This window comes from Parambassis ranga, chromosome 16 (genome assembly GCF_900634625.1).
Source record: "Parambassis ranga chromosome 16, fParRan2.1, whole genome shotgun sequence".
In the NCBI taxonomy this organism is placed as follows: Eukaryota; Metazoa; Chordata; class Actinopteri; family Ambassidae; genus Parambassis; species Parambassis ranga.
In genome coordinates, this window is record NC_041036.1 from 1,653,104 (window position 1) to 1,673,731 (window position 20,628).

A 20,628-nucleotide genomic window follows, 5' to 3' on the forward strand; every position below is an offset into this window, starting at 1 on the left:
AAACAAAAAACATTTCTGCACTCATATTCACTTTTGTAGCTTTGTCAGCTCAACCTGTGAGAGAGTCAGCTAACAGCAGCTGATCAGACAGCAGACTGTGGAACAGACCTTTCTGACTTTCATCTACAACAGTGACTGTTCCACAGCAGACTGAATGGCACCCTGCAGAAAAACTGAGGTAGAGACAAGTTAACTATATGTGAGGCTGGAGGACATTTTCATATATACACAGATCAGCCATAACATTATGACCTAATATTGTCTTAGTCCCCCTTGAAGGTCTGCAGCAGATCCTTTAAGTCCTGTTGTAAACTGAGAGGTGGGGGCCTCCATGGATCAGAGTTTTCTGTCCATTAGATCTGGATTAGACCTTTAGAGGCCGAGTCAACACCTTAAACTGGTTGTTGTGTTCCTCCAACCCTTCCTGAATCATTGCTGTTTTGTGAGGAGACCACCAGGTAATACTGATTCCAGAAGAGAGTGGACAGGCAGTGATGCTTAGCTAGGTGCTACGTAACATCCACACGGATGGCTGGATCCAAGGTTTCCCAGCAGTACACCACACACAGCATGACCATGCTGCCATGGTCAGCTCAGCTTCTTTCCATCCTGGTGCCATGTGTTCCCCACGTGTCCACCCTCCTCTAACGCTCCAGTCTGTAGTTCTGAGGTGTCCATTGTAGGAACTTTCAGCAGTGGACAGGGGTCAGCATGGAAACCCTGACTGCTCTGCAGCTACACCACACACTGTGCTGCTCTGTGTGTTCCTTTCTATCAGAACCAGCAGGAACTTTTTCAGCAATTTGAGCTGCAGCTGCTCATCGGTTTGATCAGATCACACACGGCGCCTTCACTCCCCACACCTGCATCAATGACCCTGTTGCTAGTTCACCTCAGACCACGTTTGACACTGGTCACTACAGACCAGGAACGCTCCACAAGAGATATATAAGTCTGGACATGCTCTGACTCTCTGGCTCAGTCATCTGGACATCACAACCACGCCAAAGTTGCTCACATCCTTCTGCTGCCAGCCTTTCCTACTTTTAACACATTGAATTTAGGGACTAAAAGTTGCCACGATACTCACATAATCAGTGTTACTGACCTCATCTGTCAGGGACTGCTTTACGTTCTTCTGAGCTAGAGATGCACATTATTATAGGAATTGAAATGAAATGTTGTCTGTTGGCCGATAACATGAAGATTTTGGCAGATAGGTTGACACTAATTAAACCTCTCTGTGTCCCCTGTGGACGAATCACAATCATTACAATGGTTGGCTTTTAAAGGGGACAAGTAGCTGCTGTCTGTTCATGTATCGATGTTCCTTCAACACTGCAAACCCTTGATGTTCTCTGCAATTTGGTAGAGAAATACGCAAATATATTGGGTTTGGCAATCACCCAAATGAGTCGGAACAATATCTGATATTGGCCAAAAAAAAAATCAATATTGTGCCTCCCTATTCTAAACATCAGATCATAAGCAGTTTGGATCATACAGACATTTTAGAAAACAGAGCAGTTTTCCTCCCTCCTCTCTCATCAAGCACATCATCTCAATAAGCTTTATCTGCCTGATTTAATCACCATGCTGGAGGTGTTCCTCCCATCTGTCTTATGGCTAATGCAAAACAATTCAGGCTTGTATAGCCTGGGGACATGGAGCTCTGTGCCACGTCCATGTAAAGGGCCTCCATTTCTGCCTCCGACTCAGCCGTTTATACACACAAGGTGAAAAACCAGCACTGCCTTTAATAAGATGTGATTTTATTAGCTAACAAGCAGCAGCGGTGTGTGTGTGTGTTTGCTTATTAAATTATTCAGTGTTATTGTAGCAGCAGTCCATAGGGAACGTCCCTGACGAGTGAGAAGCATCGATGCTTCAGAGACTACCCTGCACAGACATTTACATAATTAGCCACCATTAGACATGTATTTCTCAGCAGAAGACAATAATTACCCGAAAAACGAAGTATTTTGTCATTTCTGAATAGTGATTGCGATGCATGCTCACATCGTCTGCGAGTGTGCTGCACTGAATGAACTCAGGCTGATGATGAGGCTGATCAAAACACTCCATCCATCATCACAGCCATGTCTTTTTAACGCCTCACACCGGATGTGTGGACAGAATATGTTTAGTCAGAGGAGGACAAATGCCCTCTGCATCTGCCTGGACTCATTAATGTGCACAACGAGAGGACTGACACAGACTGACACAGGGTGATGAGGGTGGTGATGAGCAAGCACCACTTACATCTTGTTTTTAAGATTAAGATTAAGAAACCTTTATTAGTCCCACAATGGGGAAATTGCATATCGTTTTCCACACGAGGTTAAAGTTAGACTTTAAAATGCAACTGGTTAACATCAGGCGCTATAAAGACGGGGTGATGTTGAAGGTTTTTCCACATTGGCTGTCATAAAACTGTTATATGTGTATATAATGTCAGTCTGCACTATTGACCGTATACAGATGGATAGGTTTGTCTCCCATTGTACAAAACATCTCGCTTACTAAAATACTTTACAGTGTGCCTGGCTGCCTAGCAGTGTTTAGACATTTGATAAACTAGCTGTCATAACCCAAGTCAGAGCTTTGTAGATCATCTGGATCAGGGGTGGGCAATTATTTTTTTGTGAGGTCCACATAGACGTCCATAAGAAAGCAAAGGGCCACATTTTCTTTTCATAAATGATACAGTAATATAAATTGGAGCCCACTGGCACAGTATCTACCTTTATAAATATGCTCCTGTTACATTTTCATCATTGTAAGAGTCTCTTGCTATCATTTACTGCCCGCTCCTCTGTCCTCTCTGTGTCCATGTCTACTCTGAGTGTGTGCTGGTTTTATGTTAAAACACACTCCTGCACAGCAGCACAGATATTTGAAGATGTTTTTACAGAAGAAAACCATTAGAAACTAAAACTAAAGTTCTGAAAGTCAGGCAGGATCTGTGCTTTTTAAGAGCAGATGACGATGAAATATTTCAGCTGCAGTACCGCAGCAACATCAGAATGCACTGTGGAGTTTCCGGGCGCTTTACCGTACATTTCAGCATAGTCGCGCAGCATTTTTTAAAATGTTGAAAGCGCGACCGCGTGTCTACAAAAAGTAGATGGGATGATGCAGCACAGCAGCGTGGAAGAGACAAGGAGGGTTGGGAAGACGTTAGCGGTGATGCCGTGCTCAGCAGCTGACTTTTGCTGCCTTTGTTTAATATGGACCGTGCACTCAAAATATTACATTTGGGCCGCATTGAAGACGCAAACCGGCCGGGTCTGGCCTGGGGGCCGTACTTTGCCCAGGTCTGATCTAGATTAATGTTATAGATACATACATACCAGTCATATGGATTTTTGAAACATAAGAGGCAGCTGTTGGCTACCGAGGACGGCTAACTGTCCGGGCCTCGACACTAATGAGGAAGAAACGGATGCAGAGAGTCTTTGCGCATATTTACAGTGTTGGGACTGAAATGGAGTGTTGTTGTTTCTAGTGTTAAATTGCATCACTGTTTTACAGAAGCAGAATGCATGCATTCATTTAAAATTAGTGCTGCCTGAAAAAAAAAACATTAAAATATTTGTGGACCTTTCATGCCATGGCATGAGGCTGGGTTGTTTATGGACGTGAGTCAGTTTGTTGGCGCTGCGGCGGGCTATTAGGCCTACATTCACCCATAATGCACACATGGCTCGGATGGCAGCGTCAGTAAAATATGGAGAGGGACCTCAGCCTAGGTAGCATGATTAACAATCACATATGCTGCTTCTTACACCAACTGTTGTTTTCATTCATTTGTATGGGGACATGATAAAGAGACTGCGCAACTATCAGCACAGCAGTTCTCTAATGAATTGGTGCGAGTATATTTCAGTGTGAAGACCAAACACACACACACACACACACACATTAATCACTACTGTGTCCCTGTGTGTGAACAGTACCTGTGAACGCATGCGTGCTTACTGCACAGATGGATGAAAACGAGGTGTGAGAAAAAGATAAATCTCTAATGCAGGGAAGTTTTAAACTCAGCTGGATTAACACAGCATTCTTGATATGCAGCACATATTCTATATGATCCTACTTGGAGGGGATTACCAAGCAGAGACTTGGCAGGGGTGAACCTCTTACTACTGCACGGCTCTGGGATGTTTCACTGCCAAAGTGGTTCAACAGTAGGCATGTGGTGATACGCTCAGCTCACAAGACGATACATGATATTTAGAACGAGAAATTTTTTTACAGGCACGGTTGAGTTTAGGTATCATTCATATTTAAAATGTTACAGATGGAGGACGTAGCTCTGCCTCCGCCCGTTGTACAAAACTGAGGCCAGCATACTGTATCTCGCTAATGGGCACTACCATGTTGGAAACAGACGGCATCTTGGAACCAAAGTCTGTTCCACCCAAACACACACCCACTCCCACCAAGCACACCAATCCCTCACTCTTTGTGTAGCTCCTTGGCTGCTTCATTTGTGATGTTACTTCCTCCTTTTTTTTAGCTAACAATAAATAATTTAATACAAATATATATTCAATTAGACCTGTCCAGGGTGTACCCCGCCTCTCACCTGTAGATAGCTGGGATAGGCTCCACCAGCCCCCCCTGTGACCCTGCACTGCAGGACAAAGTGTGTTCAGATGATGGATGGATGGACTGTGGATATATGTTCCACCCACTAATAAAAAAGAAGCGAGGTTTCTGACCTATACTGCAGCCAGCCACCAGGGGGCAATCAAAATATTTTTGGGAGCCATCTTTTTTTTTCTACAGCCAACCCATCTGTAATGGGTTAAAGAGTATGCAGCTGTGACTAACCTTGAAGAAGCTCATGGTGGCGCCGTCCTCCACCACCCCGTACTCTATCTTTGTCTGCTTGGCCAGATCGTCGGCTGAGTCGATCGGCGACTCCATCCTCTCCACGGTGAGGAAGGCCGCCAGGTTTGCCGTGTAGGATGAGATGATGATGAGTGTGAAAAACCACCAGATTCCTCCTACAATTCTGGTGGAGAGGGCTTTCGGCATGAGCTCAGATCCTGAACGAGAGGAGCAGAGAAGGCGGTGAGGCTGGGTATAAGATTAGGCGGGCCGGGCCGGGCCGGGCCGGGCCGGACCTCTGTGTCTGTCCTTGGATCACACACTCAGCTACAAACGCACAGAGTGGGCAGCATCCTGCTTGGACCTGGTGGATAATATGAACTAGATTTCCCTCTATCTGGTCCCTCACAGATCAGCCATGTTCAGCTGGATGTGTGTGAACGGCTGTGTGCGGATTTACTCCGGCTGTAATGTATGCAGAGCATGAGAGAGCACGGGCAGGAGTAGAAAAGAAGCGTGGAGGTTTGTTGTCCGAGTGAAAGAAGGTGGACCTGGGTTATATCGGGACTATTCTACTCAAGCGGCTTAAGCAATTGAAAGCTGGGATTTTGCACATTCACTCAGAGGGAAAGCTGATAAAGAGTCGGAGCGATAGGAGGTTAAGAACTCTGTGCTCCACTCCCTTTGTAAAACACTCTATCTGCACTCTCACTTTTCATCAAACTTTCTTTCTGTCTCACAATCCCTTGAGTGAGCCGTCTCGTAGAGGGGGGGTGTGTGGGTAAAGCCATGACAGCTGACCGCTCCATGAGCTATAGATACTGCAGAGGAGGAATGGAAAGCTGGAATTCCTCCCTTACTTTTTCCACCCAGGAGGCTTCTCACTGGCAAGTAAGGAAGTTGTAATACCATGCTTTACACACACCTTCACGTAGCCTATTAGGTCTTGTTTGCAATGCTGGGTGGATACCAGATAATATAAAGTGTTAAAATGAAAGCAACACGACATGCTTGAGCTTCTAAAAAGGTTCATTCAAAAGATGGAGTAGTGGTTGTCGCAGGCTTTTAACCTCTTACAGGGTCAATAAGTGCCAATAAAAGTAGGGCCGCTGACCCACACAGCACTTGTTAGGCTCACATTAGTCCAGCAGGGCATGCTAAGTCAGAAGAAATGGCCCTAAGTGCTACTCTGATGTGACTTCTTCTGCTCCATCTCCGTCCCTGTGGGTCCCTGTGTACCTCCAGCTTCTGTTCTAGTGAGTGTTGAGACGTAAATGTTGCATATTAGTCTTTCTGTCTCCACCTCATCTGTTAACCGTGAGCTAACTGTTGCTAACTTGTGTGTGAATTTACTTTTCATGTCTCGTTTCATTTCATCCATGTCTCGTGCTGTGAGTTTGCTTGCTTGCCTTGCTCTAACATTGTTCGATTACTCTAAGAGGTCATTTCATTAGTTAAATTCCTTGCACAGCCCTTCTAAAAGCTAACCAGACCACCAGATCCAAACTGTCCCACCACAGGACCCAGCCACCCACTTTGCCCATTCATCCAACCACACCCAAACACAACAATCAATCAAAACAAACACGTATTTATCAGTACTGATCACTACTCGTTGGATCCATGGCCCTGTTCCACCTCAGAAACCTGAACAGAAAACACAGAGGCGACCCGCTCACACACGAGTCGAACCCAAACAGAGCCTGGTTGGGGCTGACTGTCATGTACCCAAGGTAACGTCATGACCAAACAGCACATCCCACAGTTTTCTGGGGGGCGGGGCCAGGCCGCCGGACAGGGGAGCCTCTCTACAGTGTAGACCAGCATGGTGCCATGCAGACACTGTCTGTTTGTCCTGCCTGCTCCCACAGCCTTCTGGTCCTCAGCCACATCTTCTCAACTGGTCGCCTTCTCTATGTGGAACCCCAGCCTAAACGTTACTGTGTGTGGCACCTAACTATGCTGAGTGTTTGTAGAATATTTTAAGTTGGGAAAAAGTTAGTTAAAATAGGTCAAATATAAACATTTGTGCAGATTAATTTCTAATTTAGGGATATTAGTAAGCATGCAGTGAAGTAGCTCATAGCATGCAGTCAGCCATGATTTTATCAGCTTATATAATAAAGGGAGTTGTCTCTGGTACTTAAGGGTCATTTCACCCAAAACACTGGACCTCTGCTGAAATCTTGTCATGCAGTTTGGTGTAGTCTGCCCAAGCTAGATCTGAGCTCTGCCTGACAGAACCTAATCCCATCTGTGAGGCATAGTGGTGGTAGTATCATGGTTTGGGCCTGTTTTACTGTTTTTGGGTGAGGATGACGTGCCGTCATTGATGAAACTGTAAATTTCAGCTGTGAATTCTGAAGGAAAATGGCAGCACTCTGTGAGTGTGTTAATCTACTGAAATGTTGTGGAAAGACCTGAAGCCAGCAGTTCATGTGAGGAAACCCACCAACACGTGAACTGAGGCTGTTCTGTGCTGAAGAATGGGATCAAATTCCTCCACAGATCAGGAGTTACTGGAAACATATAGTTCTTCTTATTACTGCGCAAAACCTGCACACTCAAAACCGAACCTGCCTGCATGGTAGATAACAACTAACATCAGGAAATTCTTTTTCCAGTGATTTTGTGTGAACTGAGCCTTTAGGTATCTGTATCTGTAGCCCTGTGTTCCCCTGTGTGCTCCATTCCACTGCTCAGATGCAAGGCAGTCTTTCCCATGCTTTCCAGGCCCTGAACCCATGACTAACTTTTGTGTTGCAAAAATGCTAATTGGACAAATGCATCATATCTCTCACTGTGACATGCACGATTCTTAACATTAGAACATTCCATTTAGGTTGCTTTCTACCAGGTAACCAACTAGTTGAGAAGATTTGGCTTTGGTTTGGCAGAGGGATACAAAAACAGGCAGGGTAAGCTGCTGAGTTCTCATTCAGTCACTCCCATTTGAGCTACCTCTGATATTCTGGGTGCACTTACCTGTTCAGATGGCTGCAAATAGGTGGGGAAAGGGGGGGGGGAGAGGCATGCAGGAGCTCCATCTTTATTCACTGATCAAACCACTCAAATCTCACTCAATCCACCCTCCAGGATTCTCCCTGTGTGGAGTATCTGGCTACATGCACAGAGGCCCCCATGCATGGTCATGGGCCTGGTCAAAGAGCAAGGTTGACCCCCAGCAAAAAAGTGGGACTGGTGCTAGAAAAGGAGGGGCAGGCAGAGGCGTCTACCTTGCTGCATGAGAGCTCCAACTCCGAACCAGAAACTATTTAGCAGGGTGAAATTGTTTTCCACTACATCCGAGTCAGGGTTGCATGGGTGGGGGTTATACCACTCGTAGGGACTAAACCTGCGACAGTTAACAGAGAACACACATACACACACATGTATATACGTTTACCGCAGTTGCATAAAGACACAAGAGTATACAAGCATTGAGACTTATTGTTGCCGTCCTCCCTGGGGAGACAAGGAAGAAAAAAACAAAGGTTAGACAGTTCTTCACATCAACAAGCGTCACTGTGCCATCACACTCGATTAGCTTAGAGTTTATTACATGAATTATGGTGAGATGTTGATTAGGATTTATTTTAGTGAATGAGGCATTAGTCAAATAAAAACCCTAAAACCGGCCGCTCGCGTGAATTCCTCTTGTGTGTTTTTCAGTTTTAATAACACGCAACGGTTGGGGAGTGGGTTTGAATTAACAACACTCATAATCCAAAAGTGGCTCCTCATGTGGGCGTGCTCATATCAAAGGCAATTCCCTCAGTAATTTAATCGATGGGTTCTGAAAATAACTCCATTGTCAGCCGAGAAAAGAACTAATAATCCTTATAATCTTGGAGGAGCATTAATATTCAGCAGATCAAACGGTTCATTCCCATCGTGCCCACGCCGGGCCCCGGCGCTCCCTCTCACTCAGCACACTCCTCAAGCAGAGAGACTTCTCATTTATTCATGTTAAATAAAAGTGACATTACATTAGTAAAGGTTGATTGGTCTACAATTAAGCATCCTGACCTGATTTGGTTTGTGCCGGAGTAGATGGGGACGAGGGCCCTATCTTGACTCAAGCTGTTTAACAGACACTAGGGTTTGACTAATCAAATTTCAATGTATAAAGTAGACTTGTCTCTGTGCAGTAAGTCAGAAATAATACGCAGGAGTGGATGTAACATCTGCATGGAGGATAATGCAGATGAAAGAGCTACACTGCTGCGTGTCAAGGTTTTAATCCATTGTCCTCCGGGTGAAATGCAGCACGTTGGATCCTGTAATGTGGGCTCTATATGAAGATGTATGGCTGTATCGATGAAATGACAGCATCATAACTGTACGCTGTCATTGACTAATGGGCTTTGCCATTACAATGTGGTTAGTGGTGGCGTTCCTTTTCACCCCTACAACACTCGGGAGGATATTGTGCAGTGTAGCTCAAGGACCTCTGAATATCTTCCTGATTTTTGCTTTAAGAGAATCCTTGGCCTTAAATCAATCCGCTTAAATCGGGCCGCTCACTCAATTTGGCCCAGATTTGCTTGCTTGTCAATTTGCAATGCCAAATTGAGTTCAGCTGAACTGCGACCTTGCTGTGGCATCTGCGACTATGTGACCCAATCCCTGGCGCAGAGGTCCCTGAATGTGTTTCCTCCAATCATGTAGTGAAAAGGCAATTACCGCTCACCATGAGCATGGATGAGTGAAGTTGTCATCGGGCCGTTGTTGTATTGTGGAAGCTGGCCTGCTGGACTGCTGCAGCTGCTGGTCAGGTTGGGGAATATAGTAAACCAATGCCGTTTACAGGAGACAACACGGCTTAACCTGCCTCTCACTAAAGCACCGCTCAGCCTGTTTGCTGTCATTTTGATCCAATTACATTGCCCTTACATTATCTCAGGTCATCTGTGCCGGAGAGGGAGAAACTTTGAGCAAGGTCAGAGCAGAGATAAGCCCGGCAGGAAAAAGGGAGGAATTGAGCAGCAGCAGCACGGAAACAATGCAGGTCTTTTTATCTGTCTGTGAGGGCAGGGTCACGCTGCAGAAAACTCCACCATGATGCACGCGATAAGGCCAATGTCAGGGGGTGAATCAACAGTCAGGATGCGTCTGTCACGGGACAATTGACTTTAAGCGTCTACACCCAACGATTGACTGATAAATTCTGCTGTGTGGAGAATTTATAACGAACCTCCTCTGCATTGGCTTAAATGATAGTTTACATCATGCTAAGGAGCTGGGATTCCTCTGGGATGTTTCTTTGCTTCCTGGTCTCACTCCTGCTTTGTCCAATATATAGCGAGCATCTCATACATGAGGTTTTCAGTGTGAATGGTTGTCTGACAGACGTCTGTAGATGCCATAAGGCGACCTCTTGCAGAAGTAAACAAACAATATTGGTATTGTTACCTTTGGCTTCTTATATGATGCTGACCCTGCGTTCTACATGTAGCTAAATGGGTGTGAGCAATCTGAACCAGATTGAGCAGGCAGGAAATTCTGTGGGTTTTCAAAATAAAACACCACGTGCAGACTGCAGCTCGTGACAAAAACACATTAGGGAGTGAAGTAGCTTTCATCGACTCATGTGTGTGATGAGTCCTGCAGGTTCTGAGTGGCACATATCAAACTGACGTCGTGGCAGGACTCCACCACATACCCTGTATAGAAATGATTTTTACATGAAGTCTGTGGTTTGGAAAGGCAGTGCACTCAGCAGAGCTCCACTTTTGAAATGCTCCTGTTGGGACTTTTAAGTGGCGCAAAAAAAGCAGCACAGCCGGAGCATGGTGCAGACGGGCCCGGCGGTACCCCGGCATGAGAATGTGTTGAAAAGGGTTCTTTCTAGATCCGATGTTAACTTAATTTTTATACGTGTAGGAAATGGATGGGTTGGAATTTAGAGCAGGAGTCTATGTAACTGTGCCTTTAATGTGAGCACACAGGCTTTGATTCAGAGACCCAGGACAAGCAGATGACAGCTCTGATGTGAGGGCATTGTTAGGAATATCATTTTTCATGCACAAATAATCTCATCTCTCCTTTAATTTGCTTGAGATGTAACCGCGATTCTCTAAAATGTGACATGCAGATAATACACAGGCTTTAGTGGAGGTGCGGTGCCCTGGATGTTTCACCACCTGCAGCAGCAGCAGCAGCGGCAGCAGCGCTGGTGCTGCCATTAGGAGGAACATAAAAGCTATAACAACCGGATGACATCAGGAAAGTGCAGATATCAGGGCATGTAGCAGTACAGCAGAGTGATCATTCATCTGTGCATTCATGTGGAAGAGCTCTAGCACTGGCCTAGCATTCAGTCTCCGGCACTCATACCAACAGCCAGTCACACAGTACAGCACAAACACAAGCATACATAGATAACATGTGTAATGTGTACACACACACATATATAGAGTATTTTCTATGAAGCTGAAGTGTAAGAACCTCCCTGTTGGATTCGGCTCGTCTGATCTGTTGTGACGTGACTGAGTAGTAAGAGAAATACATCGTCCACCATGACAGGGTTACATGAAGGACACACCAGGGTTGTTATGAACCAGATAGAAATGTAGGCGTGAAAAAAAGCATCAATTATCCTACAAAAATAATAAATCTATATTTATCTATATTCTATATTTTCCTTGTTTTGAAGGCTTTTAAACGTAGAATACTTTTCTCTGCTTTAATTGAATTCCTGTAGAAAGCTGTTTCACCTGCTCATCAGATGGAGATGTGTGACTCCATCACATTTTTACATTAATATTATGTTATAATAGTTGGAAGAAGGTCAAAGGGACAAGGAGGGAAAAATCTGACGCTTCTCTTGTGGCATGAAGGGAAATATCTGCAGTGTAAGGAGTCCAATGTGAGTACATCCTTATTAATGTTATTGCCAGCCTGCCAGAATATTGAACGCAGATTGGGCTGTGACCTCATGATTCTTGTACGAACTGGACACTTTTGTAAACCTGGATTTGTTTGTTTTAGTGCTGGATTTATTCTCACATATACATTTATATCACAGTCATAATCAACCCTGTTAGAAACATGTATAAACGTGTTCTTCACAGAACTCTTCCTTGGTGTGGGGATGTAATCTCACACCGTCTGCTCACAGTACAGACTGTAATCTGACTTCTTAATCCATAATAATCTCTTAGACTGACGCTCTTCATCTGAAACATGCAACTGTAGCCCAGCATGCATATACTGTGTATACAGGAGAGAAGAAGGAATAAAGTGAAGGGGGGGATTTACACACTTACCCAAACACTTACTTATCGTGATATTAAATACAGTTAGGTGCATATTCTGAGCCAACTTAGATGACAGTTGCTGCTTTTTATTCTCTTGTGTGATCATATCGCCAGTAACATCGGAAAACACACGTGCGTTGACCGTAAAACTGTCGGGTCGCGGCCGCAAGAGAGCCGACGTCACCCCCGAAAGTTTTAAAGTCAACGTGGACTTTTCTTTCTCCTTTTACTTCACCATGCTTCAAACAGCAGCCACAGATGCTGGATCGAGTCGTTTAAACACGTCAAACTCAGACTCCATCATTAGCAAAACAAACAGCCAAATACCGATCTGCTTGTATAAACCTCTTTCTTTCTTTCTTTCTTTCTTTCCATTCTGCAGCAGTTTACGCTTAAAGATAAAAATGTCATACTTATATTCCAGGATAACTCATTTTATTTAAAAAACATATGCCTTAGCTAACTATAACAGCTTGCTAACACATTGGCTAGCCCACACAAGGATGCTAAAATCCATTTGAATGTTGAAATCTGAGCATTTCATTAGTATGTTAGTAACTCTTTGAGTGGGTGTGGTCTTTTGGATGTTCTTCTTAATGTTTGTAGAACAAAGCCTGATGGACAGACAGACCTAACGATATCTTAATGGATGTCTTAAAGGCTGTTAGTCCAGAGAATGAGTACAGGGATTAAAGAAAAGTGCCGCAAAGACCAGACTCTGAGGCAAAGCCACGTTTGAAGCAAGGTGTAGGCAACAAGAGGAAAGAAAAGACAACATGAACTCTGAGACACTGGGGACAGTGAGGGAAAGGTGGGAGGAGGGCAGCAGCCGTTCACATGGAACTCGACACACACACACACACATCATATGAACCTTCCTGCCACTCTTACACATACACACAACCCTGAAACGGCTGGTCGGCCTGCAGCAGCTGTCTGTGCTCCTGTGTGTGTGTGTGTGTGTGTGTGTGTGTGTGTCCTTTACTGTTAGCAGTGTGTGCAGCAGCAGGCCAGGAGTAACCTAGCAGCCATGCGTGTTTAGAAATCTATCAGTCTGAGCTTAAGTACACGACCATTGATTGGTGTCAGTGAGCCTCTACTCATAAGTCTCAGGATCCCATAATTACATAGATGATGAACCTGTTGTTGATGGCAGCTAACCGTGTGTGTGTGTGCGTGTGTGTGCAGCTGTGTGTGAAGCCGAGAGCGCTCGAAGTGACATGTTACCTGGCTATGACAAACAGCACACAACTGACACCCAAGTAAGCCAGCAGAATATACATCCAGATATCAGGCGAGAGGGGGTTGAGGAAGGAGAAGACCCCGGGGTTGGTCCCGTTGGGCTTGCGGTACAGTATACTTATACCCAGCGTCATGAAGGGCTTGGAGAAGTCGATAACCTTCTCGCGCACGTATGTGATGGCGAGGGGAGCCACTGCCAGATCAGCTCTCTGTCAACAGCAAACATAAAAAAGGAAGAGGGATAGGCTGTAAGTTACAGCCGCAGGAAGCATTTAGAGGCAATCAAATTAAGAAAACAGGGTCTTTACACACTACAGAGTCTGTCCCAAGGCACTTAGCAAGAAATTTAAAGCCCTCTCTCTCTTTCTACCCATCAAGTGTACTCCCACTATTAAATTCACCTTTTTCTCTCTGGAGCCTAAATCAAAGTGTTCATTTATTTCCTCTGCCTGCTTCCTCCTTTTGTTATAAAGGCTCCCTCCACTTTGAAGGCATGTGCAATAAGTTTCCTCCTTAGGCTGGCTCCACATTATGGGACACAGACATTAGGACAGTTCCAGCTGATTTTTAGGCAAGGTTTATTTATACAGCACCATTCATACACAAGGCAATTCAGCTTTACATAAGAGGAAATCACAGAATAAAAACATTTTAAAACAGTAGATTAGGAAGGAAAGTAAAATCATGAAAAGAATCAAATCAGGATGATTCAATGAGAAGAGTGAAGTTAGGACAGCAGTCAATTTAAGAGAACGCTGCAGTAAACAGTGTTCTCAGGCCTGACTTAAAGTGACTGTCTGAGCAGACCTCAGGTGTTCAGGCTGTTCCACAGGTGAGGGGCAGAATAACTGAATCCTGCTTCACTCTGTTCGGTCCTGACCCTGGGTCCACACAGCAGGCCTGTCCCTGGTGATCTCAGGCGTCTGGATGGTTCATAGGGAACCAGTAAGTCCAGGATGTATTTTGGTCCTAGACCATTCAGTGCTTTGTAGACCAGGAGTCAAGTTTTTAACTGGATCCTTTGACTCACAGGAAGCCAGTGCAGTGATTTGAGGACCGCTGTGATGTGGTCCAGTTTCCTGGTGTTACTCTAGCAGCAGCATTTTTTGCTAAGACCTGTGAGGACAGTGTTACAATAATCTGGCCTGCTGAAGATGAAGGCATGAATACGTTTTTCTGTGTCTTGTTTGGACAGAATTGATCCTAGCAATGTTTTTCAGGTGGTAATAGGCAGATTATCAGCTTTTGTTGAAAAGAATTTTTTTTTTTTTATTGATTATCGGCAGGTATGTTGACTTAATTGCATTACTTTTGATGATTTATTTATTTATTTATTGGAAAAATGCTTAGCCTGGCCAGCCGTACCCATTCACTCCATGAAACCGGTCTGGAAGCCCCCCCCCTTTCAGGCTCCAGTCTGCTGGGATTGTTTTGCCTCCTTTTACTGGACTGCTGATATCTTCACATATCAGTTTCCATCTAATCTCACATGAGGTGAAATTAATTTATTAAATTAGGAAATTAAATTTATAATAATAAAAGAATGTCACTGCAGCCAGTATGAGCAGCAGACAGCAGCGCACACTTTATAAACCTCCAAACCACACGTACACTTTCTTTTACACACTTGTTGACATAATGATCACTCTCTACCTTATTGATGATATTTTAATAAACAAATATGTTTATAAGCTCACAGGGATAGTATATATGATTTATGTGTGGGTTTGTAAAAACATATTTTAGAGCTACATTTTGGGGTCATTTTGAGCTAAAAACTAAAACAATGAGCACAATTTGTTATGAATATTAGCCTGTTGTCATGTTTATATGGTAAATGTGTGCCTTAGAGATTTATGTGAGTAATGTAAAGAAGCTGTTCATATCTAGAATAAAAACTGTGTCGTGTTGTCGGCAGTTAATACATCTTGTGACTGGCATGCTAAACACTCACAGCAAGGTCAAGCGATTCATTTCTCAGAGCTGTATCCTTTTTGTCTTATGAAGGTTGCCATACATCACTTTAGGATGAACTGACTGAGCTCTGTGCAGAAACATGAAAAACCCGTTTGATAACGGGCACTGCTGAATCTCTACAAACCACCTTACACAGTGTGAATGCATCAGGATGTGTTCGTCCTCTCTGAACATCAGACCGAGCAAAGATAATTTTGCTAAATCCATCTGACAGACGCTTTCCAACTTGCTCAGCTCAATTCAGCGTTTCCTCCTCAGCTGAACTCGGGCTCTCTGAGTCCACGCTCGGCGGTCTTCTGAGGCCCTGTCTACGGCAATCACCATCTGTCTATGTCAAGCCCTGCGCGAGAAGTGGGGCAAACCCACACTGAACGCTGAGTCGCTGGGGAATGGGCCCTTCACCCATGAAAAGACCAGACTATCTGTCACAATGGCCAATCACGGCTCTGATCAGGAAGAGAAGCAGAAGAGCAGTGTGGAGGAGTTAAGGGAGACTTGACCCCTCGTGGGTGCTGCATCTAATGAGGTCAGATATTGACTACTGGCCATGCAGCGCCTGCTATTTTTCTGCCCATGCAGTTTATCCTAACTGGGACTTTGTTGGGTGTAATGATCTACACTGTGAGCAGATTGTGTGTGTGTGTGTGTCTTTTAATAAGCTCTGTAGGGGAAACGGCTCGCGACAGAATCTATGCTCTTCTCGCATCACTGTACTCTCAAATTGTGCTGCTTGTTTCCTCTGTTTTCTGCCTTCGCTCAGTGTAACACTCCTCCTCATTACGTCTCACTCTCGCTCATATCCAGACAAATAGATGACCTGTGATAGATTCTGACAGTCTGAACCCTGTTCTTAATATAACAAGAGCGCACAGGTAAACAAAAATAGATCTGCAAATAGCAATTACAGCAATGATCTATTTTGGGAAATTGTTGTAAATTGTTAGCGTTTATTTCTGGATCTTTCTGCCTCCTGTGCTCATTGATCGTCTCTGTGAACAGCTTCTTTTATCTGATCAATAAATGTCTGTTGACAAATGATAATCTAAGTTATTGATCCTCATTTGTCGCTCGATAAATAGATTCTTTCAGCACTACAGCAGAGGCATTTGGAAAGACTGCCAGCCAGTTATAATTATGTACCAAAGTGATTTTTGTAGTATGTAGCTAACAGGCTACATACTGTATTTTCCAGACTATAAGTCTTTTTTTTCATCCTTTGGCTGGGTATGCGACTTATACTCAGGTGCGACTTGTATATGAAAAAGATATACAATTAGTCAGCCTCATGTCCTGACGTTCAATATATACTGGCAGCTGTTCTGTCCCTCTCCTGACGGTTCTCTTCCACCTCCAGCTTGTCCACACTTTGCGTTCATGGAATGTGTGCTTGCAGCTGAGCCTCAGTCGACAGGTCGCTAATTCCAGACAGCTATAGCGCACAGTAGTCGCCTTTTACTCATTTACAGGTTATTTATAGGAATTTCTGTGCGGTGAAGCTAATAATTTGCGTGTGTCTCACTCTCAATGCCCTGCACTTAAGTTAAGAGGAATTAAAGAGGCAGCGTTGTCATTTGTCGTTTACAGCCTTTTCAGGTTTAGAAAATCTACAGAGTCAAACATTTATCTCTGAATTTTTGTCACATGACTGCTGATCACATGTGAGTCAGTCATGGCTTTCTGTTAGCGCAGAGGAGTGCAGAATTTTTTGTTTTTGACAAAATTCTGTTACTGCAAACACTTTATTTTGGGGGATTTTTTGAAAAAATTGGCATAAAACATATTTAAGCGTGACTTTCTTTTCTACGTGGTACTGTTGGGGTTAGGATTAGTGTGTGAATTGGTGACCTTGTGGTCGATTGAGATACTGTAGGTATTCTTTATCTATCTAAGCTGTTAATTAAGTTGAAATGTGTGACCCAAGTTGCTCACTTTCTTCTTTAGGCCCAGCAGTAGTAATAATTGTGTGACTCACGTGGTCCATCAGCTCCTTCACCATGCCGTTCCACTGGCCCGAGTTCTCATCCTGGGCGCCATACTTTCCGTCTTCCACCAGGCGGATCTCGTAAGTGAAGCCCAGGATGTTGGCCAGCTCTCTGAGCAGATCTATGCAGTAGCCCTCGAAGCGGTCGTTCCCATACAGCGGCTTGTCAGACTTCTTGAACATCACATATGGTTCTTCCTGTTGGGTGAAATAGAGAAGGAGGAGGAGGAGGGATGAGAGTCTGCAGCACTTGGCGTCTTTCACCCACTGATAAGGCCTATCTGAGAGCGTGTACGATGTGCGAGATAGGCTTTTGAGCCGTGCAGGCCCAAACACACACTGACTCAGCTAGTAAAGCATGTGTTAAGCTGCTGTGTGTGTGTGTGTGTGTGTGTGCGCTAGCAGTTCCAGTTTTGTGATGTGAGGTAGGGTGGGTGGAAAGTGAGGCATGACCATAATAAGAGATAATACCCCATATAAATGACTCTATGCTGCTCTCGGGCGCAGCAGGCTGGCTATGGGCCCAGGCCCAGCTTTCAGGACGCCACACGCTTTGTCAATAAGATAAGAGATGCTGATAGACAGACACAAAAAGAGAGAGCAGGAGCTGGCTCATCCCCTCTGTTCCCACAAACAGCTGGGGAGATTACTAATGTCTTTTTTTTCATCGCGGTTCCTCTCTGCCTCCCACCTACTGAGCATCTCCTCTGCCATGTCCTTCCCTTCTTCCCTCCACGCTTCACTCCCCGCTTCCTCCTCCCGCTTCCTCCCCTCCATATACCTCTGCTCCATGCACCATCTGTCTTTGTTAGTCTTAGACGCTCCTGCTTGCGGCACGTCCCTCATTTCTACGACTCCCTCGTCTCTCTCAGACAAATAAATCCCAAAAAATATATCACCAAGCAGGTGTTGTTTATCATATAACTCTGGCACGACTGAAACAAAAAACCATTAAAGCTTGCTAACCACTCTGACACGGTGTGCGGGCCGCGGCTCGCATCAACACACAAACAAATGATGACGAGAGTAATGACTTTACTGCACGGAAACAAGTGATGGGGAAGCTTAAAAAAGTGACAAAGGTGTGACAGTTTAATTAATATGAGTAATTAAGGACATTAATTTACATTATCAAGGATAAGAAGCAAGACTAACAGACACTAAGACTGCATCAGCCTCAGCTCCGGCTCCTCCTGTTGTGCTGTTGTCTCCATTCTTCTAAATTTGATGTTAGCAGTTTTTTAGAGGAGGGAATGCTTCTGTTGCTAATACAAGTTTGCGTTTGTATAACTTGTAAAAGCTGGCACATGTTTGTTATTATGATATAAATGCTCAGAACAGTGTGTAATAACAAAAAGTAAAAAAACAAATTTGAATTTTCATCAAATTTTTCTTTATAAACAACTATAAATGTGCAGCAAGAAATTACTCAAAAAACTATTTTACATCAACTCCTATGCTCCACAAAACTCCCCTGGCACACACGCAATGTGGTCATTACCGTAATGAATGTAATAGCGATCGAAAGAGCCGTTTCTCAGCTTTCAGAATCCGTTGATTTTTTTCAATAGTACGAACACAACCAGAGCTACGGTAGTTTGAACAGTGCATGTCGGTTTCTGTTGCCGGCAACAGCTCTGATTTAGGAGGGTTAGTGTATGCATCTGGAAAAAAAATTAAAAAGTATAGACAGTAAACTCGTGCACGTCTGTGGGGATTGACTCACTTTGAGCCAGCCCCTACAGGCCGTGGAGGGGAACTGCGCAGCTCTCGTCTGTCAGCCCGTGCTGCTTGGTTACAGCAGAATGATCAGAGCCCTCCCTGGTAGATCTAAGAAAAGAATCTGCAACTAACACAGATTACATTTAAGAGTTATGTGGATTATTGCTTTCCTTCATAAAAAGCTTTACTGCAGGTGTGTACCACTCCCTTCAGTTGCCCTTCAGCCCAAAATAAAAAGTCAGAATGAGCAGCTCCTGTACTTTAACTACACTGCAACCATCAATTTTATCATTGCTGACACAGCCCAGTACATAATATGTTATATCTACTACAATATAGCCGAGCAGCTGCAGGACTGGAAAGATACTGATGTAATCTTGATGAAAGAGCAGAAAGCCCTGTCCACATACAGATCAATACGGGAGCGCCTGCACTGGCAGACACAGCCCGCTGTTTGTTTGCACAGGAGCGCTGTTAAAGGTGAAAATAAGTGGAACCAGCGTCATGTCTTTCTTAAAGGATAAAAAGGCGACCGCTTCATCTCCTGTTGATTACAGCAGAATGAGCAGGGGGCAGCAGCGTGCTGGTGCATGTGACGTGCACACTTCCAACCCCCCCCCTTTTTTTTTCCTCCATTGCAACATCTTACAATCCAAGGTATGTGCAGAGTTTCCCTTCCCCTCGTCACCATGGTAACTGAAACACTGACATCTGCACAGGTGCTTTTCTGTGGACTTCTATGGAGAAGGACGGCACTCGATACCAATACCCACAGAGAAGAGGAAGAAAGAGCGCTTCACCTTTTACATGAGCTGTAGAAATATTTATCACCAACAGCATCACTTTCACCCTCTGCTTCAACTTTAGGATGTGAAACAATCCTTTAGTTACACACACTGACTGTATATAAGTCATGACCCTTATTGATCGCTAGTGATTACAGCTGGTGACATGGCAGCTAACCAGTGATCGATACAAAAGGAGCAAAACTGTCCTTGCTGTCCTACTATACAATATGTGACCAAAAGTAAATAGACAGCCTTAGCTGGTTGTAAAGATTTACCTGCAGCTGATGATCGTTTGCATCAGTGATTGATGCCCCATGATTGATCATGGTATTTTAGCATGTTATTCACAAACCAGTGAAACAGTTTGCCATGTTTTCGGACTAACAGCTCCAAACGTGTGTTTGTCTGCAAAAAAAAGCTCAAAGAAATGATCTTCTCAGTTTAGTGAAACATAACATGTCCGTCTTAGCCTTAAGGCTGCTTGGTCCCTGACGATATCTCCTGTCAATGGGCTGAACAGGAAGCAGAAACATGGATGTCAGGAAACACACATGGTGGCTGGCTGTCCACATACTTTTGTCCATGCAGTATACACATATACATCACACATGAAGAAGGGCTTGAACGTGTCCTCTGTGACTGTCGTGTATTCCTACTCAGCCCCTTTTATAGTTGCTCTCTTTATGATTTGACCATTTCCTCTCAGTGTCTGTTAGCTGCCATGTTAACCACTGGAACAACTGCATGTCGAGCAGAAGCTATTGTGAGCCCATTAGCAACTTGCGACCTCTCACCTTCTGTCAGCTGGGAAAGA

The 20,628-nt window shown here is 44.3% G+C and overlaps 1 protein-coding gene across 4 annotated transcripts in view; it reads right to left on the minus strand.

Annotated features, from left to right (window-relative positions):
• grik2 (glutamate receptor, ionotropic, kainate 2) overlaps positions 1 to 20,628 on the minus strand; it is a 184,802-nt gene that overhangs the window by 31,662 nt on the left and 132,512 nt on the right. For all 4 annotated transcript variants that reach the window (XM_028424659.1, XM_028424660.1, XM_028424662.1 and 1 more), the window contains 4 exons: positions 17,296 to 17,502; positions 13,332 to 13,555; positions 8,079 to 8,197; positions 4,843 to 5,060 (listed from right to left, as the gene is read on the minus strand). In XM_028424659.1, the coding sequence (XP_028280460.1) occupies positions 4,843 to 5,060; positions 8,079 to 8,197; positions 13,332 to 13,555; positions 17,296 to 17,502 (768 nt within the window). The remainder of the gene's footprint in view (positions 1 to 4,842; positions 5,061 to 8,078; positions 8,198 to 13,331; positions 13,556 to 17,295; positions 17,503 to 20,628) is intronic.